Below are 23,775 nucleotides of genomic sequence, written 5' to 3'. Positions count from 1 at the left end.
GCCAGATAGGTACCAGAATTAAAAATGTTCATTAGGGTGCTGTGCTAGTATACATCTTATTAAACATTGATCAGTTAGAACTGCAATTTTCCCAGTATTGCAGTGAATGATGCTGATACAAACCAATGTTAAACATTTCTTTCTCAAAATGGCTTTAGCATTGTACAATAAGATTTTAATAAAGCTTGATCTATTTTTGGAAATATTGCAAATAAAATGCATCTTGCCGTAGTCTCAATTCACCGTATCGTTTTCATTTCTGTCGCAATCAGTTTCTAGATTCGTCTCACAACTTACGGCTCACTGTAATATAATGAGTGGTCAAAACACAACATAATATACATAATATACTAATATACTAATATACTAATTTCCTTTAAAATTCATTGTTTGCCATCAAAATTCAGCCCAAACATATAAACACAATTCCTTTTGACCGAACAATTATGGCATTTGCTCACAGTGCAGCGAAAACAACACAATCAAAGGAACCGTAGTTTTACGACGAGCATCATGCACACATTGATGTGCACGAGCTTTTTTTTTCTCAGTAAGACGTATTGAACTTTGTTAACATTCTCAATTTTACGAGGTCGTTGAATAAATTTCATAAAATTTCGTGAATTATAGAAGTTTTATGCCGTGTGATTGGAATGAAATCCTTCAGTGAAGAAATACGAAGGTTTTCCATAGTGAAAATAAGTGCCCGGCGAAGTAAGTCACACAAAGGGCGGGAAGGAACTTGTATCATAAAGTGGTGTGACTGGTGTCGATCGTTAAGCATTTCTCTCAAACCGTGTTCGTCCATGCGATTTCGGTGAAAAAGTGCAAAGTGGATAATTGAACTGAAGTTATTTAGCGAAATACAGTAGTTTTATTACATTTTTGGTGTTCAAGTGTACGAACTTTGACAGCTTTCACAATATTACACTTGGGAAATGAATCTGTGTGGCAGGTAAGTTGGAACATCCGCCGTAGTGGAACATTTTATGTTTGATACGACGAATAATAGCGCTTACAACGAAGTAGAACGAAACCCTACTCCAAAACGGTTGCACCAATTTGCTTCATTTTTTCACAACAAACTCTCATTGAAGTATTGTTCCGAAAAGCGAGTGATCGAACATGATAAAAATTCTGTAACCTGAAATACTCTCGTGGGTTATTGCAAAACGTCGGTTCCTAAAGAAATTTCGGAATATCTCCAGATCCAGATGACCAATACTCAATATCGAAACAGATTCTCAAAATAGAAGAGTTTTTTAGGGCTTGTGAAAAAATGGTGCAAAAACATCAAAAAACAAAAAAAGTTATCGCTGTTAGATTTTTTTGTTTTTGTTCAAAAATGATGTTGCCGATATAGGGATTAAGAAGGTTCACTTTAAAAATACCGTTAAAACTCGAAGTGTTTCTGTATTCAGAAAACTCTAAAATTGTCAGCGTGCTGTCTTCAGCGAAGTTATAGGTTTTAACTAGATCTACAAGTTCTTCATGTAAAATAAACACTGTAGAACCTATCTATAAAGTGACCAGATGTCCCGGATAATGCGAGACAGTACCGGTTTTCAGCAACCTGCCCCACATCACCAAGCGTCCCGGATTGTATTGATAGCCAAAAATGATGAAATTTGAACTTGAAATATGAACAATGAATTGTTATTCATTATTTATGGAAATTTAAAGTTACATCCCGTAGACAAACAATATTCTAATTAAAATCTTGACAGGATCCCAACAGAATTCTATTCAATATCTAAACAGAATTTTGCTTTTATTCTTACCAAGTTTTGAAATCTCCACAAATTATTATTGGACCCCTAATATAATTCTGTGCGCACTCAACATTGCTGTAACTATTTGATTATGATTGAAATGTTTGGAATCCACAGATGCACTTGTAATCGGATTCCTGACATAATTTTGTTAGAAATAAAAATTTTCGAAGTATTTACGGCCACTGGTATAAGTTTTTACAATATTTCTGCCAGAGTCCTGTGAAAATACTAGCAGGATACGAAACAGCATCTATTGTTTTTAGGCACACGGTTTAGTTCACAATCTTCTCATAGCACTGTTAGGAAACCTCTAATGATTATGTTCAGAATCTTCCAATAGTTTCCAATGGTTTCGATCTCTAAATATAAGCGAGAAGATTTCGGCTGATATGGGGGTATTGGAGCTACTTATTTCGGCGTTATACTCTAGGGTAATCAAAACGACTTTTTCGGATTTTTCCCGACATTTCGACTTTAATCCGAGTCTTCTTCAGGGGGAGGATTCTGTTTAGTATGAAACGTCGGGCAAAATCGAAAACAGTCGTTTTGATCTGAGAGAGAGAGAGGAGACAGCTCACTGACTGTTGGCATATTTTTTTGCCTTCTTAACTTCTTTCTGTAATTCTTGGGTTGTGCACAACGGTCAGATGAACTTATTTTGGTCAAAATCATATTCACTGCTTGTTGTTCACTATTAAAAAGGGTTTGGATATAGAAAATCAATAGCAGTTTGGCAACACACAACTGTTTTTAGGTGTTCAACTTTTTTAAATGTGAAATCATCGAAAAATACCTAGAAATTCAAATTATCACGATTCCTTAGTTTTGAAGGTTTTCCACGCTCTGCCCTTCGAATGTGCGGTTTTCCAGTGACAGTTGGTGACAGGTTCCCTTGACTTTTGCGAGCTCGCAATCCAAGCCAGCTGTCTCCGCCCTCTCAGGTTTTGATTACCCAAGACTTCAGTGCCGAAATTAGTAGCTCCAAAATCTCTAAATATATTTTCTATTCCTGCAAAGCTTTTGCTCATAATCATGTCCGAATTCCGAGCATTTAGTTGAGCAAACCAACTCATCGGATACATCGCATAATCCTTCTAGATTTAGAAGCTTTCTTGGATTATATGATCGATTTTGAGATCAGTTACTTTTATGAACACTGTTAATTCATTTAACAAATTGGATGGATGGTATCTTCGGCAAAGTTGTATAGCATTTATGGGTTGAATTGATCACCGTGAACTTCTATTTAATATTATATATTGGCTTTTCTCGGTGACAAAAGAGTTGTTGTCACCGAAAAAAGTCAATATATAATATTAAATTAAAGTTGTATAGTAGTCTAATGACAAGTTCTTAAATTCAGATTTCTTGCACTAGGTAGCGCTGGAAGCATCAAATGCTTCAATTCTTTTAGCTATTTTGTCAGCAGCTCTTGCCGGCATAACCACGCTCACGGTATGTTATAACGTGGTTCAAAACCAGGGATTTCTGAAAGTATATCCAGGGGTTCAAATGTAAATCCTTGAAAGCCAGTGTGGGTTCTGGGATTCCAGTGAGAATTCTGACATTTGAAAATGGATCATAGAAAATGGATTTATAGATGGATCCTGGGATGCCAAAGTGGATCTTGAGAATCCAGTACGGATCCTGGAATCCCAGTGGATTTTAAGATATCAGAATGGATTCGGGGTTTTCCAGTATTATACCTTTAATTCTAGTATGGATTGTAGAATGCCAGTATTTCAATGTGAATCTTCTGATTCCGGTGTGGATCTTGAGTAATGTGGATCCTGTGATTCAAATCTTGATCTTAGGATTCTAATGTGGATACTAGGATGCCAGTATGGACCCTTAGATTCCAGTGTAGATCCTGGTATTCCAGTGTGGGATCTGGGATTATAGTGTGGATACTGGGATTACAGTGTGGATCCAGTTTTTTCACTGCATAACCAAAGATCCAAGAGTAGAGTAGTGTGCGGACTTTTGATTTGTAGTGTGGATCCTAGAATTCCAGTATGGATTCTGAGATTCCAATAAGGATCCTTGGATTTGATCCTAAAACTCCAGTGCGAATTCTAGTGTTTCAGTGTGGATCTAAGGATTGTAGTGTGGATGCTATGATTAAAATGTGGCATTTAGGATTCCAGTGTAGATTATGAGTTCCCAGTGTATATCCAGGGATTCTAGTGTAGATGCTGGAATTCTAGTGTGGATACTAGACTTTTCCAGTGAAGATCCAAGAATTTCCAGTGTGGATCTTGGAACACCAATGTGGGTTGTGGCATTTCAGTGTGGATCTTGGATTTGTAGTGTGGATCTTGGGATTCCAGTGCCAATCCTGGGATTTTAGTATATATTCTGATTACCTAGTAAGGATCCTAGGATTTTATTGTGGATTCTGGGACTCCAGTGTAGATCATTTAATTTCAGTATGGATTTCGAGATAGTAGTTTTGATCCAGGAACTCAAACGTAGATCCTGGGATTCCAGTGTGGATCCTGGGATTCAATCAATGCAGGAATTCTAGTGTGAGTTCTGGGATTTTAAAGTGGATCCAGGGACTTCAGCGCAAATTTTGAGATTTCAGAATGGATCATGCTTTTACCAATGTTATACTTTTGATTGTTAGTTTGGCTCGTGGGATTTCAGTGTGTGATCCTAGTATTTAAGTGGGACTGCAGTGTGGATCTTTTGATTCTAGTGTGGATCTTGAGATTGTAATGTGAATCCTATAGTTCAAATGTGGTTCCTGGAATTCCAGTGTGTATCCTGGGATTCAGTGTGGTATATAGGTGTAGATCCTTGCATTTCAGTGTAGATCTTGAGGTTGTAATTTGGATCCTGGAATCCCAGTGTGCATACTGGGATGTCAGTTTAGATCCTGTGGTTCCAGTGTGGATCCTCAGATTCCAGCGTTGGTTCTGGGATTCTAGTGTGGATCCTGCGACTCGAAAGTGGACTTCAAAATTTCTGAACGGACCCTGTTTTTTCAGTGGTATACCTTTGATTCTATAAGGTGTCCCAGAAAGTATGGGCACGACTTTGATAACGAAAATCGCAATATTTTTCCAAACAAAAAAATATTTATGTATTTTTTATTTTTCCTTCGAGCATTTTAAATGCTGCTCGTGAAAATTTTGTTTGATGAAATAATTTTTTACATTGGAATTTTTGATTTTAGAAAATCAATTCTTATCTAGCCAGCACAGACCCTACTTTTGTGTTTTGTTGGAACATGACTAGTAATAAATGTTTTTATCAATATCTTTCGATGTGGTGAGTTCAAGTACACTATATCTAAGATGTTCCACAAGAATTTTTGTTTCAAATTCTATTTGGCTTTGCTAGGATACATTTGACAAAATGGTAAATCGTTAGTTTTTCTTTCTTCATAAAATAATTTCATGAAATCATAGGTTGTTAGGTATTTTCAATATAAATAAAAATAATTCAATTCATATTTACTTTTGTCAAATATCTATACTTTTTGATAGGCATCAAAATTTTTAGATTTTTACATGTTTTAACGGACATGCAAAGACTTGGTTTTTACCCTTTTAAATATCGACCACAGCTAAACCCAGATTTCAAGTTTCTCTTTAAATCTCTTATGCTTAACTTTATAATTTATAATAAAATAAGTGATAGTCAGATTATTTATCCTATCGGCAATCATAAATATATTTTTACAGATTTTTATTGTGCATACTCTATGACATAGCACAATTTTCGTACAACAAAGTCGCTCAAATATAACACGATTTGTGCAAAACTGAAAAGAGGAGCTTCCAGAAATGTAACACCATCAACAAACAGGTAGCGAAAAAATCGCCCATAATTCACAATCTGTTCTTGATGTGTGAATTTTGATTTTTTTTCTGTGTGAAAATTTGATTTTTTTTTCTGCACTAGTCTCCGAATGGCAGTATGGTAAAGTCGTGCCCATACTTTCTGGGACACCCTATAGTATGAATCTTGGGACTTCATTTTGGATTGTAGTATGTCAGTGCGGATCCTGGGATAATGTGGATTGTAGTATTTGATTGTGGATCCTTTTGAACGGTTGCGGATTCTGGGATTCTAGTGTGGAGCCGATATTGATTTTCCAGTGTGGATCCTACGATAATAGTATAGATTGTGGAGTTCTGTGTGGATTGTGGGAGTCCAGTTTGAATCTTGGGATTCCAATGGGTGTATTTTGTAACATTAGTGTGAATGCTTTGACTGCAACGTGGATCCAATTTCAATGTGAATCTTTTGGTTTCACTGTGGATCTTGGGATTCCAGTGTGGATTTAAGGATTCCAGTGAGGATTTAAGGATTCCAGTGTGGATTATGCGATCGCAAAATAGATCCTTGGATTCCAAGGTAATTATTCTGAAATCTCGTGAGATTCCCGGAAAATCCATGTGATTTATTTGGGGGGTGGGCCGTTTCGCATAAAGACGTTTCGCATAAGGACGTTTCGCATAAGGACGTTTCGCATAATGGACATTTGGTATAATGAGAATAATATGCCTTCTTTGAAATGCTACCTGTTCTTGTATGAAACTGCTTTATGCGAAACGTCCATTATGTCAAACGTCCGTATGCGAAACGTCCTTATGTGAAACGTCTTTATGCGAAATGGGTCACCCCCCTTGAGCATCCTGTGAAAATTCCAATGGAAATTCTGAAGGAATACAGTGGAAATAATTCGAGAATCCTGTAGGAATACTGGAGGAACTGTTTTGGCTATGTATGTGTGCGTGTGTATGTGCAAATTGGTATGTTGTTCATGCACGTGTGTGTGTGCTTATGTATATTTCGTACACATTTGAAATGCCTGTGCAGTCATATCTAAACACACTCCGTTTTGTCTTTTATATTTATGCTAACATGCTATTACCGTTGCATTATGCTTGTCACAACATCTTGTCACTTTTAAATGCGCCATATCTACTTCAAAAATTTGCGAATATAATCAAGTCTTGTTGAAGAGAGAATTAATCAACAATTGGCTATTTACGTCGCATGAAGAAGAATGTGAGATGACGGTTTGAAAATTTTTTATAACAAAGTATTCGAAGTGATATTCAAAAAGCTTGTTTCATTTCGATTACACTGATCATGTGTTCAAGTTACACAATTTTGTGTTAGAGTTATACACCTTTATATTTTCATCCCTTTTTCATCCACAGTTTTTTTCACTCGTTTTTGTGTTCTAGTGGACCAAGGGTTCACACATGGATATGTGAAAATCTTGGTCCATCAAAATACAAAAATAAGGAAAAGGGATAAAAATATGAAAGGTGTGTAAATCTATAAAAAAAAAACTGTGTAACTTGAACACATACTTCGTGTCAAGTCCCGGAGAGCAAACCGATTCTAACTAAATATTGTATTCAATTTAACAGAAACATTTTAAACATCATTTTCATTACCGTCAAACGGGGTAACTTGCAACAGGGGTGAAACTTGCAACACAACGACTTGTAACTGAATTGACGTTTTCTAAAGCATCAAGTTAAATCATTCTAATGTGTTACACCGGCTAAGGACCTTAGGTATAAAAGAGAGGTTTTGGTGAGGATTTTTTATATTATTTCTACTTTGGTTGGTTTGCTGGAGGAGAAAATCATATCACACATTTGACCTATAAAAACAAGACTGAAAACCTGCCGCTTGTAATCCAAAACACATGTAAGAGCAAAATTGACCATTTATTTGTAGAATTACATTAAAATTGTTGATCAAACAATTTATTGCACGTTTAATATAAAATACTAAAAAAGTTACATTAATTGCATTATTATTGGAATTAATTATTTTTTCTTCGTGAAAACTATAATCATTTCCAAAATCTATATCAAATGTAACTTGCAGATCTGTCATTGTGAACTTTTTGCATTAAATATAAAGATAGCTATTTTCAATGACCAACAGAGGCCATTTCAGAGACATGCTATAATATATGATGCTTTGCTTTGGTTAAAATATGAATAAAAAATAAGTTATTTGAAGCAAAACCTCAAATCCATTGCGTTTGAATAAAAACGTAGCACTGAAACTTTTGAATGGCTTTCTACTAGCCGTCAAGACTTGTGATTTGCTAGAATTTCCATTGTGTAACCAACAAAATACAAAATCAATTGATTTTTTAATCGGATGGAATCAATACTCATATTTCAATCAATAATAATATAATAATTTTGTAAAAAACTTGTTACCTAGTTTCTGTGTATTGTCATGCTTTTACTGCTGTCAATTATTTAATGATTAAAAATACGGGATTCATAAAATTTTTGATAGTAAACTTCAGTCAGCATTCTGTATTGCATGTTACCCTACATCAGGTGTAGCATGAAAAATGCATATTTTCAGCCTCTCCTGATCCCAGGAAACCAAATTATAATAAAATAAATACTACATGACATTCTTTATGTAGCGAATAGGATACTAGATTGTTTTTGGTTCTTCTAAGTCCTTAAAATGTTCGTCCAAATAGATTTAAAGTTGAAAAGTGTTGCAAGTTACCCCGTTTGACGGTACTTTGTAACGGAAAATTTTCAATCGTCATCTCTCGCCGCCTACTTTTTATGCAACGTTAGATCGTCTATCTAGATCAGCGATTCGCAAAGTGGGCGAATTTCAGGTCCAGGGGGCGAAAATTTGTAAAATGGAATTTGGGGGGCGAAAATACTAGAAAGGGGGTAAAAATACTAGAAACTGGGAGAAACTGAAAACTACGATTCATTTATAGAAGAGACTCAATTTAATAGGAGATCATTCTCTAATAAACTGAAGATATCACATCTAAATGTTTCCCTCTATTTGTTTGTACCTTTGAACGTTTTCTTTTAAAATCAGGATCGACAAAACTTGGACACACATTGCCAAAGACAAAATATGTTTGTAAAGCATTCAGTTTTTAAGCATAAGTGCTAAAACTCGCTATGAATTATGAATTGGCAACTGAAATGTTTCCAAAATATTACGTATGCAATACTATTTTATATATTTGTAGTGAGAGATAGTTTGGAAGTGTTTTAAAGTTATCAATTTCATTAAATTATTAATCAATTTTAGATATTGGTTTAAGCATCTAAATTTAATAGATTGATGTTTTATTTATAAAAGAACTTTAAAATTAGACAGCTAGTGATACAATTATTGGCGGATACTACCAGGCAAAGTTTTCGACAAAACTTGTTACTTACTTATAGCACAAACTATTAAAATAAACAAAAAATTTTGTTTGCAAAATTTAGATGTCAACGTTGAAACTAATTACTGAAGACGTTAGGCATGTAACTAAAAATAGATTTGAACAACTATCAGATAACAACATCCAGGTTTTAAGGTAAAAAAAAAAATATTTTTTTAAATAAAAACGATCTTACATTGCAGTTAATAAGGCAATGGATTTTTTTTTTTGATTTACCAATGTTCTTTTTTAAGTTTTGGAGTTTTGAAATTATCAAACATGTGTTTCACAAAATTTCTAAAATTTGTTTTTACAATTTCAAAAATAATATATTTAAACATTCAAATTAATAAGTTCCAAAACTCAGAAATTCAGTCAAATTTATTTAGTGCAGTAAAATGACCATTTTCGACGTTATGAAATATGTGGATGAACCCTGTAATACACTTAGGTTGTTTGCTGTTATGAATTACTTACCAGTACAACCAGTTCAAAAAACGGTCGTTTATTGAAATTTAAGAAAGTATATCATGATGATATGCAGATCTGCAGATAGATTTGATGATACAAGAATATCAATGAATATGATATGTTTAATTTAAGCTTCAAAACCACATATATTTAACATTTTTACATCAGTAAGTTTGATAACTTAACCAATCTTTGATTACTTATGATAAAACATTGGTCTGAATTTTAGCAAAGTAGAGCGTCTAATACAAATATTTCAAAAACATGTCAGGGGGGCGATTCCAAAAGTATATTGGGCTCAGGGGAGAGTCAAAAAACTTTGGGAACCACTGATCTAGATGCAAGGGACATTACTTTTGGAACCGTCCATGAATGACGTAAATTTCTTGACTTTTTTGAGCGAAAAAGTATACTTAGTTTGTGAGTAAACTTTCAGAATCGTTTTACCAAGCACAGACGAATTATATTATAACGTCTGTTCAACAAAGTTGTTCATAACAACATTTTCTAAAAGGTATCCTGCCGAGAAATTGAACTCAGTCACATTTTGGACTCCATTGGGCCCACTGTTCGAGAACTGAGAGTATGGATTCCCTTCATAGATTAACGATAACCATTCAAGGAGAGTGTGAAAGATGAAATTCATAAAAAAGCTTCCAAGGTTATTCGACACCATTGATTTGTTTTGTCGTTTTTTTGTGCGGACAGTTGGCCGCATTTCTTCTCAAGTTAATTTAGAGCAACAAAGTTTATCAATGTTTTATTTTCCATTAGCAATAACCTTCAACTTTCTTTCACTTGTTAAGTTAGTAGCTCTTTGTGTGGTTCTTGGAATCAGAAAGAAAACACTACTTTATTATTCTTTCTAAAGTATCATTTGCTTGCAACGAAGAATGAATCCTCTGTTTTACTGTTTTATGTTGTAGCTTGATGCACCAAATTCCCCTAGCCAAACTACAAAGTTGCCTCCAATCATTGCAAGATCAGCATCGCCAAAACGCAAAACGATTGCATCCAACGACCTGTCAATCAGTCGGAGTCGCATTCCGCAAGAATTTGTCGCCCGCAGCACCGTAGAAGACCACGTTGACTCGCAACGCTGCTAAGCCATGGTCGGACACCCCCAAAAAACGCCATCCCTTCGAGACCACCCGCACCTCAACCAATGCACAATGGTCCAAAACGACAATGTAGAAAGGAAAAAAGACTTCCAAACCCGTCTGTTTGAGATAATTTGTGATATGCGTGATTGTACGAGAATTCCGAAGAGTCCCTCACAATTATAGCCAACTTTTTCTCAATCAAAGTATGAAATTAACCTGTGAGAAGTAGGCTTTGAAAGGCAACCTACATGACATGGCATGACACAAATTTTATCTGAACTTACGTAATATTAATTGCCTAGATGCAAAGGAGTGTTAGTGACATTTTGGACGATTTTTTTTAAGACACGGAAACGTTATTAACAGTTATGTCTTTCGAAGGAAGCACTACACTAGACGACGAACTAGAATGCAACGCCCAGTGGCACAGTCGAAATACGTTCCTGACGAAAAGTTTACCAGACTGAAGTAGGAATCAAACCCACACTTCTTGACTCGATGCGGCTAAATGCTTGGTAACGCTAACCACACGGCCACGAAGCCCACAATTATTTATACTGAAAAAAAAAACTTTATCTAAACTTTCCAACGGTATTTTTAGGTGATTGTTCCGTTCAACAGGAAAAAACTAACATAACTCATAGAACATTGGCTTGTTTTCTTGGTTCCCATACAACTTAAATTCGTTTTTTTTTCTTAAAAGCAGATTTTTGTTGCATACACACATTTGTTCCAAATACCTACTTGCCATACTTCTAAAATATGAAATTTAGAAACTCATTTTAAATTATAGTTCATGAAAAACATTCAATATGTAATGTAGCTTATATTGAATAATTGGGTCTTTACCGAAACCATGTGTGTTCTTATTTAAAAAAAATCTGCAAGCCGCATTTAGTACTATACCATTTAGTTCTACTAGAGTTTGTATGTTTCACAGATACGCTTATTTCGACGTACACTTTAAGGCCGTTTTCAGTGTCGTGTTCTATGTAGACTCGGAGTACCTTGTGCCTTTTAATTCCGCCCTAATTGCTTATCTTTTATCTTTGGGCTTCGTGGCCGTGCGGTTAGTGTTACCAAGCATTTAGCCGCATCGAGTCAAGGGGTGTGGGTTCGATTTCCGCTTCAGTCCGGAAAATTTTTCGTCAGGAAAGCTTTTCGACTGTGCCACTGAGCGTTGCATGCTAGTCCGTTGTCTAGTGTGGTGCTTCCTTCAAAGGGCAAATCGTCCACTGGAAGCATTAACGTGTCGGTGTCTATTAAAAAAAAAATCTTTGACAGATAAGCGTATTTTGACTACCACTTGCAGCTTTGTTCAGTGTCAGTTACTCGAAGATAAGCAATAAGAGCGGAATTAAAAGGTACAAGGTACTCCAATCTACTTTTTTGTTTCTCTATTGAGATTCTGCTCAGAGGATTCGAATACATTAAAAAGAGTTATGTACACTCGACTTGAAAGAATTCATCGTATTCTCACATTTACTAAGCTCCAATGAAGAGTTAGATCTAATAAAAATTATACGTACAAAATCAACCAGAAAAGAGAAAATACTTGTTTTCTTGCTAAATTGTTGATTCGGACCATTGTGCCAATGTATAATGTCATCCCCCAAGACTCGGTCCTGCACACGTGTGTTGTTGTGGGAGGTAAAGCTATAAATCGGTCGCCAAATGAAAAATTCAAATCAGACCGCATCCAACACTTTCCGCGTGCCGATCAATTATTTAACTTTAACCCTCGTGGTACTCATCCCTATTGTCGTGTCGTACGGTTTCCAGTGTGGGTCTGTAGGCCAAAACCACCTCCCTCCCCCCTCCCTGGACGCGAATTTCAGTGCACAACGTTTTCAAAGTAATTACCACGGTTCTTTTGTCTTGGCGCTTGCTGCGATCGAACACAAGTGGTATTTAAGCCGAGGGGCTCACCAATAGTGAAGTGTGTCTTCTGTGTAGAAGAAAGTGCATAAAGTGGACACAAAAACACGCGGTGACGAAAGATTGGATTGCAACGAAAGTGTCACGGCGACGCTCCGAAGCGATTAGGAGGGTATCGGGTGTCGGACGATCACCACAGCAAATAAAAATGAAATTAGCGGTACGTGATTGTAATAAATTAATTGATGGATTATGAATTGATGACGATTATGGTGACAGGTGACTGGCTTGGTTAAAGCAACCAGGGGCCTGATCAAAGTGTTGTAATACACCACAATGGGATTGGTTATACAATAGCAAACGAAATTCCATGGATTAGAAGTGTATAGAGGGTGGCACAGGATGAGTGATGAAAAAACAGCGATGGTGGTTTTCATTTGGTTTCGAATACTCACAAACAATGGATAAAAACAAAGCAAGCTTTTGTTTTGTTCTGGCAGAATATTTCATTTGGTGCATACATTTGGGAGCTCTGTGAGAACATCCATGTGATTGATTGGCAATTTTCAGATTGCCTAAAAAAGTGTTATTGTCGTACCAATCTGGTTGAAAGCATTTTTTCTAGTGTTTCTATGGAACATATTTCGCTTTCATAGTTGTGTATTGACAAACTTAAAGCCGTGAAAAGCACTGAACATATATTGTCGATCCACGAACAAATCATAGGTTTCCTCTATTATTAAGGTTTTTGGCTTTCTAGATTTGTGTTCTTGACAATTCGATGTTTCGATGTGTGGTTTCGTATTATCTTTACGTTAATGAGAAAAATCAAGTTGGTATGAAGTTTTGACTGCATTCATCGAATTTCTCTTGTTGATAATCCAAAATCAAAATTGTATTTCCGATTGTAAGCATAGCATACCATACACTGACTGTACATGTCTATGCTTGCTACTCCGTGATTGATCAAAACTGGTAAAAATTGCACTTCGATCCAAATGAATAAAGGATGGGACTTTCCACTCGAAGTGCACATTCTATCAGATCTCATATTATAGATCAATAACGGCACCAGCCAAGTCCTTACAATCAGTTGGGATGGGGAAAAAAAAGAATACCTCTGCATCTCCAAAATTACCACGGATAAGATGTTTATTAGTGAAGGGAGGAAAATATCTAGGAATCACCCCTAATCGGTGCTGCGGTCCATGGATAAGAAGGAAAAATACGACTCTTACTTAAAACTAGTTTTGCATTTTTGTCTCGAGATGTACAGTTGAACGAACCGAACCATTCAAAAGATGTTTTTAGCAAGGCAGCATCCATTTATTACGTAATCACGAGCATACGATACGACGATCATACATACTTCTATTGAAAATTACATAAAAAAATTCCGAAATATTCTAAACAAAATCAAAAATTAGACCAGTCAATTCCAACGTGTATTTTAAATAAGAATCGATCCTGTGTCAAACCTAAAATAGCAGTTTTTGTTTTCGATTAGTCAATAAGTCACGAAAAACGAGAACGTCTCTTTATTACACAGTAAAACCTCCATGAGTCGATGTTCCATTACTCGATATCGACTCATGGAACCATACTAAATTCAAAATTTCATGGTTACTATGATGGTCCCCTCAAGCTGCATTCCAAGTCATTTAAGTTCTAATACTCGATATTTCCATGAGTCGATGGTCCCTTCAGATATCGACTCATGGAGGTTTCACTGTAGATAACTAAATGGAGAAACGAGCGTTCTTATTTTTCAAGACTTCTTATACGTTCGGGATCTGGTTATAAGTTCAGTTTTGAAACATTATTATCCTACTTCAACCTCCTTAATGTTGTTTCGCTTTCATTCGTTGACAGCTCAGTCGAAATAGAGTGATTCATTCTGACAAATTGGTTCCGTTTCCGTTGCGTTCCGCAATCATTTATTCAAAATACACAAGTTAAAGTTTATTTTTCAATCATATTCTCAACGATCAACCATCACCTTGTGAAACGATCATAATTTCAAAGTTGCACATCTCAAAATTAATAACTAATGAAAATGGCCTAATATTTTTTGCATTAAACTCGATATAATTCGAAATTGGCTACTTCTAGAGAAATTATTCATTTAATCATTATGGCTTAGAATCATTTTAAGATGCTTACTGTATCATCAGAACGTATTTATTTTGACAAAAAATCAACATTTTGAAAATCGACCAAAAGTTGTTCTTAGAAAAACTTTTTTATGAAAATTTTTTCCATCATGAAACTTTGTCCCAAACATCTGTTCACTATCTAGATTCTATGGTGAAAATTTAAAAAATATTGAAAATGGGATTCTTGTGTAATTTAAAATTTAACTTTTATTTTAGATTTTTTTATAAAAATAATAATATTTTTTTCTTATAGTCCAAACGGTTCACTACAACTTCTTCATAGATCATTTTTCTCTAAAATCAACAGTTTCGGAGTTAGAATTTTTCAAATAAGTTGCATGCAAAAAATATGGGCAATTTTCAACAGTTACACTTGAGTCAAAATGATCATTTTTTCTATGGAAAACACTTATTCTACCATACCAAAACCATGTGCAAAGTTAATCCAAATCGAAGACTATCGAGCACGATTTTATTTTATTTTTTTCGACTCATTCTGGATGGAATAATTCCATTATTCGTCTATAGGCCTCTGCACTGTTTTGATTTTGTATGGGGTTTTGACGTTTACTGGCCTTGTTGTTTACTAACTTTGTGTGAGTGTAAAAAAGAGAGAATGATTTTTGTGCAGAGCCCCATAGTAGTCTTAGCTCCACGGCGCACAGTGGCCGCATCCCATACAAACGCTGGCCAAAAGTGAAATTCTCACTCAAACCGTTCAAAAATGCTAATTATTTGACAAAACATGATTTTTAGAAGTAATTTGACAAAAAAGCGCAAGTGAAGCCATAGTACATCGAATACTATGGAATATTTGCCACACATTAAAGGGTAAATGATCATTTCAGGGCGTTTCCAAGGTATCTTGCACTACCTTCGAAATAATGTCTTATTTTTTTAAGGAGCTCTATGCTATACACTTCTTGACATTCTCAAATAATAAACATGTCAAATATGGTTCGAAATATCTTAAAAACAAATCCAAAGGTATATTCTTTCGAATGAGACTTTTGGTAATAGAAATTTCCTTGACTTCCCTGGGCATAGAGTATCATCGGAATGATTTATTCATGATTTAGTACAGAAACTGCAGTTTCTATAGAACAACCTTCACGAAATTTGAAAAATTCAAAAGGGTCAATTTCTGGTCACATGCTGCGAAATATCGAAATATACACCGATCGATCTGAAACTTTGGGGAATTGTTTTTCAATACTGAAGAAATCAAGAAAATCTATTCGAGAAGGAATCTGCAAACTTCATTTTTTTGACCAGCTTTGGGCCACTGTGCGGCGTAGGCAAAATACAAGTCAAAACCGTATTTTTACGAAACTTTTATATTTTTCCTATAAAGTATGGATCAAAAGCTTTCGATTGATGTAAAAATTTCGATCATATTTGAACCAAATCGAGCTGTGTATAAGTGTATCTATGGTATTTAGATGATTAGCTAAAATTGTATATGTCACAAAATATATTGCAAAGATTTATAGCAAAACGGCCGTAAAAAGCCACTAGTGCGACTATAAAGGACTGTCTACTAAAGGAGCATCGACCCTATAATATCCATGAACGTGTTTTCAAAGTTTAACACTTGATATAATACATCGCCGACGAAAAAACTAAAATGAAATTCCAAAGAAATCTGTACAGGAATCCAGAGTCATTTTCTTGGGAAATTTCTGACGGAATCTTAAGAGCACTGTTTCTCAATCATCTTCTTTCTTTCTTTTTTTGGCATTACGTCCTCACTAGGACTGAGCCTGCTTCTCAGCTCAGTGTTCAATAAGCACTTCCACAGTTATAAACTGAGAGCTTTCTTTGCCAAAGTTGCCATTTTTGCAAGTGTATATCGTGTGGAAAGTACTATGATACTCTATGCCCAGGGAAGTCAAGGAAATTTCCATTACCAAAAGATCCTGGACCGACCGGGAATCGAAACCAGACACCTTCAGCATGGCTTTGCAATCGACTACATCGTGCAGTTACACAATGGTATTCCAGAATAAGGATGGAATGAGCAATGTTGTAGATATTGGGCAGTATGAATAAAAAGTAGTAAACTTGAGTACGAGAATGTACGGTAGTAAATACAATAATGTGGAACACGAGTGGAACATGTATGTGTCATTTCAGTCCACTATACCTTTCTAACGTACTACAAACAAGGCGTTGGTATAAATAAAAGTACTGAAATAAAGAGCTACTGAACAACTTTCTCGAAGACGCCATCTCTCTAAATGGTCAGGATCCTGAGCTATCGGGAAAACAAAAATTCTATGCTCACTAGCGCTGCCTGGTGGCAAAATATCGGATAGCTTGGTTAAAATAATGATAGTCCTTGAGCTACTGAACAACTTTGCCGAAGACGCCATCTCTCTAAGTGACCAGGATCCTGAGATATCCGCAAAACAAAAGTTTCATGCTCACTAGCGCCGCCTGGTGGCAAAATTTCAAATCTCATAACTTTTATAATGATAGCGCTTGAGCTACTGAACAACTTTGTCGAAGACGTCATCTTTCTAAGTGGTCAGGATCCTGAGCTATCGGGAAAACAAAAGTTCTATGCTCACTAGCGCCGCCTAGTGGCAGAATTCCTCAATTGAATGACCACCATATGTTAGCCCTTGAACTACTGAACAATTTTGCTAAACATCATGATTCTCTATTTTGAATACTTATTAAGATAGTGATCATCTATAAAAACGGTCGTTAATCTGAATTTCGGTCGTAAAAAAGTGGTCGGAGTAAGCGACCACCGTCGTTAAAAAAACGGTCGTAAAAAGAGGTTGGAGTGTACTACAAAGCTACTGGTAGTTAGCTTCAGAGGTTGCTACTCATGCTTTGAGATTGTTCAGTTGAATGGAATAACTTAAATTTGAGTAAAAGTTCTGGGACAATAATGTCAGCTTTGATATTTCGAAATTTATTTTGAGATTCCCGTAAAAAATCTAAGATTACGAAAATAATTTTAAGATTCCGGTAAGATTACCGTAGGAATTTTGAATTTTCTCGTGAATTTTGGCATTATGATAAATATATTGTTTCTTATGAATCCTTGGATGTCTGTGGGAATTCAGGTGTTTGTTTATTAATACTGAACTTAACGTGAGACTTATGATATCCAAGATTCTCGGAGTCCGGAATTTGTTACGAGATTCTGGGATTCCGTTAGACATTCTAGATTTGTTATAATGATTCTGGGATTCTTGTAAAAACATTTAAATTCGGTATTTGATTATTTTGGTATCTTTGAGAAGGTATTCCTGTAAAAATCTATGACATTTTCGAATTTTAATTTTTTTTATAGCTTAAATTTCAAAATTCTCAGGAAAATCTTTGATTTCAAATCATTATAAAAAACACCTGCACTTAAAAGAAAAACTCAGGATTATCACAAATTTACACTACAAATCGTGTAAAATTACATAACTTTTGTTTGAATTTGTGTCCATGCTCGATTACGCGATGTATAGCGGAAATGTAGTAAGATTCATATTTTCACATGATTTGTCGTGTCAATAAGTGACAAATTTGGCATTCCCTCTATTTGGCTGATTATATTGATTTTACGCTGCACTCTGAATGGATTTTTCTTAACGTGCAGCATCACTCTGCACTCTGAATGGATTTTTCTCAACGTGTAGCATCAATCACTGCTCATGTTCGAAAGTAGTATGTACTACAAGTTCGAAAGGTTTTTAATTCATACCAAAACTGTAGTAAACTTTGCGGATTTCGTTTCGTTAGAAAATACATTTCGCTGAACTTGGATTTTTCTCGGAATCCATGCACAATGCGCACTCGAGCGCATCAAGATGCGAATCGAATGCACCACTTCCGAAGTTAGGTATCTGCCATAGGTTCTGAGAAAAATCCAACTTCGGCGAGGAACCATTTCTAACTTTTTACCGCACCGACAATACGTGTAAATTAAGCGATTTTTATTCATGTCTTGAATACCGCAATCGTTGGGCCCCTCTTTTTCAGGCAATATTTTGGTATTTAGATGTATAAAGCTGGAACAAGAAAAAACATTTTAAAAATAGAAGTTCAACTATCATATAGGATGCAGAGCTACTTGGGCACTTCCATGATTCACTTTAGCATGGGGAATTTTTGTCGGCCGAATTGTCTGAAACTTTGCAAAAAGATGCACTTCGATACGACGCATATTGTGGCCAAATATCAGTAGCTTTCAAAAAACCCACTGCCAAAGTGAATCAAAAATGCCAAGAATAGGATCCGGCCCTACCTAGGACTCCCAGACTAGGAGTTTACCTTTTCACGAATAAATCAACGATGGATTAGAATATTTTTGTATGTTTGGATTTGTTTGAACTTATCAAGACCTAAGACAAGACGTGTCAGGTTAAAGTGCAAAAATGAAACCAATTGCCTGTCAAAAAAGACCACTTCGCATTGGTCGTTTTGGCAAAGGCCTACTTTCACATCGCTGAGTTGAATTGCAACAGGGCACTTTGTTGCTAGCCAGGCCGTGTTGCTAGTTCATAAATTAGGGTTTTCACCAAACGTTTGAACATTTTGCATGAGATCTTTATGTTTCAAATCTTTTAAAATTTTATGTCAAGTTTACCGCATGTGCTCCAACAATGTCAAAATAAATAGAAAAATTAATTGAAAGCAAATAACGCTATTTGTTTCAATTATCTCTAAAAATATCGCCGGTTTTTATAACGAACCTGTTTTTTTTTTAAGCCAGCATCCTCTATTGCACATAATGAATGAAACGTGCAAAAAACTACCAATTCATGAGCCTTGATATTTAAATTTGTTCGAAAAATTTGCTTAAAAAGGGTACTGGTAGCATTGGCTTTTGCATCGTCAAGGTCATCGACTGAAAAACAACGGGGCAGTCTTAGTTGAGCTGTCACGTCCTGTCCTAGATCAAGACAAACAATGAAGGATGGTAACGGTTGGTAACGAGATGAACCGAGTACCGTGATCAAACAACGCCAATCGAGTGTACGAAGGTACGGTGCTGCCATCTGGGAAAAGTTTTCTCGATGCGTGAGCGTCGAAAATTTTACCCGGCAAGGTATAGGAAGCGAAATTTCAAATGCTCATATAAAATTAACTACAATAGTTTTTTAAAATCATTTCAGTATATGATGATATACTTTTGATGGGCTACATTATAGGCATATCATTTTTAGTTTTATATATTTTTCTCAATATGCTGCTGATTCTATAGTTGATCAATAGTCTAACACCATACACAGAATTTAATTAAGAAGTGTTTTGAATTTTTTAGAAGCATTTGAAAATTGACTTCCTATGTATGCCATGTAAAATAATCGGAGCTTCACGCATAGGGTCAACTGTGGTAATTACCTTCGTAGGCGCGAAATGAATTACCTGCATTGCTCATGGCCACAGTTGATCAGCAGAAGTTTTCTCGTTTAATTTTGTATGGAGAAAGACATCTAACTGAAAATATCTCGTAAATGAAAGCTTTAATCGAAAAAAGTATTTGGTAGACTTGAACTTCTAGAAATAATTCGTTAGATGCATTTCGCCACACAAATATTTTTTGCGTTACCTATTAGCGGTTTTTCCGCATACGCACTAGCGTATGTGCGTTACTAGGGAGATGTGCTAGTATCCATCGTATTAAGCATTGATCAGTGAGAACTGAAATTTTCCAGTATTGCAGTGAATGATACTGATACAAACCAATGCCAAACAATTCATTGTCAAAACGGCTTTAGCATTGTACAATAAGATTTTGATAAATCTTGAGCTGTTTTTGTAAATAATGCAAAGAAATGCATTTTGCCGTATTCTCAATTCGTCGTATCGTTTTCATTTCTGTCGCAATCAGTTTCCATATTCGTCTCACAACTTACGAGTGATCAAAACACAACATATCAACGCTATAATAACATGTTTTACTAGAATATATAGATCTACGGGCATCTCCCTCCATTCCTTCAGCATGATGGAATATACTGATTTCCTTTAAAATTGATTGTTCGCCATCAAAATTCAGCCTAAACATATGACCACAATTCCTTTTGACCAAACAATTATGACATTTGCTTATCGCGCACACATTGATGCGCACAACCTTTTTTATCATTACGACGGATTAAACTTTACGGCGTGTGATTGGAATGAATTTCTTCATTGAAGAAGCACGAAGGATTTCCATAGTGAAAATAAGTGCCCGGCGAAGTAAGTCACACAGGGGGGCGGGAAGAAACTTGTATCATAATGTAGTGTGACTGGTGTCGAACGTTAAGCATTTCTCTCAAATCGTGTTCGTCCATGCGATTTCAGTGAAAAAGTACAAAGTGGATAATTAAACTGAAGTTATTTATCGAAATACAGTAGTTGTATTGCATTTTTTGTGTACAAGTGTACGAACCATAACAGCTTTCACAAAATTACACTTGGAAAATGAATCTATGTTGCAAGTATGTTGGAATATTCGCCGTAGTTGAACATTTTGAGTTCGAAACGACGAATAATTGCGCCTACGACGAAGTAGAACGAAACCCTTTGTGGTGAGTTGCGAATCAGGCCTTGCGTTTAGCCCATTGTTTGAACTTGAACACAGCTCTCGTAAGCACAATCTTTGAACAGAACGCGTTCAAATGCATCTCTGGGGAAGTCGAGAAAATTTCTTACTCGAAAACATCTTGGACTAATGAGACACACGACACTCAGCGTGGTCTTGCTGAATAGCTGCGCGTTTACTGGCATGGCGGTATCTGGACTCCCGTTGAATACTAATGAGATTTTGGTGAAGATCGATACCGCGCTCACTAAAAAAACGATTCCTCATGTAAATCATTTGGGTTCAGTAATCTGTTTCTGGTTACCTTTTTGACTAGCTAATTACTTGCCAGTTTCTTAAGGGATTTTTGATGTGACGATTTTCTGAAGAAATTTCAAAGTGAAATCTTGGTAAAGGAACTTTGCATTTAGTATTCTTTGATTGTCTTCAATGAACATCCTCCATAGAAGAACTACTTGAACCACGTTGCGACCTAGTTCCAAAGATATGCTTTTTTACTTAGTTAATCATTTCAAAAATTTCATTTCTTATTTATAACTAGTGGTCCCGGCAAACTTCGTCTTGCCATCAAGTAGGCTGGTAAAAAACGCTATGAATCGTCCCATACAAAATGACAGTTCCGTTCACGCCCGTTTTTCCGACTTTCCCGGTGAATATCCTGGAATTTTTATACACACAAACACGTCGGAACACTTGACGACCAAAACGGAAATATAATTATTCAAATCCGTTGACCCGTTCGGAAGTCATTTCGTGACATACAAACACCATTCCATTTTTATTTATATAGACTAGGTGTTCTGTGTTAGGTAACACTATCGTACTAATTTGGTTATGTACTAAATTAAGCAATTATTAACATTTTGTTAACAACATATTGCATTTCATTTGCCATTTCATTTCGGAATACTTGCCTCAAACATAAAAGTAAGTCGCTTTTGATAAAATCAAACTAAATATATAATGCATTTATCATGGCAATATAAGAATGCAATGATTTTTGTCTAAAATTTTTAATAATTGTATTCGGCAATTGTTCCGTTTTTTTGACATTGGATATAATATGTAACTCATTAGTAGTATACCAGGACGGAAGCTTCAGAATCATTTTCAAATTTTTATTTTGAATCCATTGCAAAACTTGCTTTCTGTTGATTACAACTGCTACTCCATTTTGGTACAGCATACAACCTGGCTGGCCTGAAATAGTTATTTGGGCAACAAGTTGCAAAATGATGATTTTTTCAGCACGAGTTGTACATTTATCCAACGAGGCTCGCCGAGTTGGATAAATACAACGAGTGCTGAAAAAATCGAGTTTTGCAACGAGTTGCCTACAACATTTTTTGCTATTTCGAAAAATGCCATTTCAGCTGGATGAACTCTAAAAGCACAAACAAACATTTCAAGAAAACCCACATGGGCACACATCCATGCGTAGTATCAATTCAGTATTTTTCAATCACGTAGGCTGTGATACAGTAGTACCTACCCATGAATGTCACAAATTTTTCACGCTCCCATTGAAATCAGGTAAGACAGCACAAACAGTTGCTGACTACACATGTTGGACTATTCGATTCCAAATCAGAATCACGTGGTCATTCAAGGGGAGAGGGAGCGTCTGGCCAATTATAATTTTATAAATTTGTGTATGGACAAATGACGACGAGGGGGGAGGGGGTTGGCCAGGAATCACAAAAAACTGATCACGTGGTTAATGGACAGCCCCTGTTGGAATCAGATCGCACAACGGATCTAGAATCAAATGCAATTATGCTTATTCTGCGCGGCATGTGAGGCGAGACGAGTCGAATGTGGGACAATTGTCGACTCGCTCCCATTGGATTAACATTAGTCGCCTCACATCACCCGAGGTGAGAAAGACTCGTGTCGACTCACACGTCGCGCAACTAAGCGCAAATGGCATGAAGAGACTGGATTGTTCTGTTGATGCCTACCAAAACAGTACTGAAAAGTGCTACTTTTCAGCACTGAAAAGAGTGCTGAAAAGTAGTACTTTTCAGCATTGTTTTTTCAGTAGGAAAAGTAGGCCGTTATGTTGCTCAACTTCTCAATGAAAAGTTGATTGATTTGCAACGGAATTGCAAAAATGTGTTTAAAGATCAAAAGCTTTTTCTTAAGACAAAGTCTCGATTTTTTGTTAGTAAGCGGTTACTGACACTGTATATATTCGTTACATTTGGCTTGAAAATCATCAATGTGATTTTTGACAGTTCATTTTTTCAAGATGCTTAATTTTATCTGGAACCCCTCTTTTCGTGTCCTTGAAGGTTACAAAAAGGAGCTTTTTGATTATGTGGGAATATTATAAGTTGAATTTTGGCAGCATTATGAGAAATCTTCCATTTATGCAGGTATAAAAAAAAATATCCTAACTTTTTTGCAATCTACTACAGATGACATGCGAGCTTCGCCCTTTGGCGGAAACAAAGCCTTTCGACATCCTTGAGGTAGCTCATGTAAGTCAGATGTAAAAATATTGTATATTACAGGTTCCGAAACGCTGTCTTGAGGAACGCCAGCTCTTACAAGCAGAGTGTCGTGTTTCTCATGTATAGCTGAATGAGCTAGTGTGCCATGCGACATTTCATATCGCAGCTCACATAATATATGAGACACGAGATGCGGATACGTACAA

General features: G+C 35.9%; 1 protein-coding gene across 1 annotated transcript in view; it reads left to right on the top strand.

Moving 5' to 3' along the window:
* The first annotated feature begins 12,231 nt into the window (after positions 1-12,231).
* LOC110679103 (tetra-peptide repeat homeobox protein 1-like) overlaps positions 12,232-23,775 on the top strand; it is a 44,565-nt gene continuing 33,021 nt past the window's right edge. The window contains exon 1 of the mRNA XM_021853063.1: positions 12,232-12,633. Coding sequence (XP_021708755.1) covers positions 12,622-12,633 — 12 coding nt within the window. The 5' untranslated portion in view covers positions 12,232-12,621. The remainder of the gene's footprint in view (positions 12,634-23,775) is intronic.

The sequence above is a fragment of the Aedes aegypti genome, chromosome 3 (assembly GCF_002204515.2).
Source record: "Aedes aegypti strain LVP_AGWG chromosome 3, AaegL5.0 Primary Assembly, whole genome shotgun sequence".
In the NCBI taxonomy this organism is placed as follows: Eukaryota; Metazoa; Arthropoda; class Insecta; order Diptera; family Culicidae; genus Aedes; species Aedes aegypti.
The sequence above is the reverse complement of the archived record's forward strand: the minus strand, read 5'-3'. Positions and strand labels throughout refer to the sequence as shown.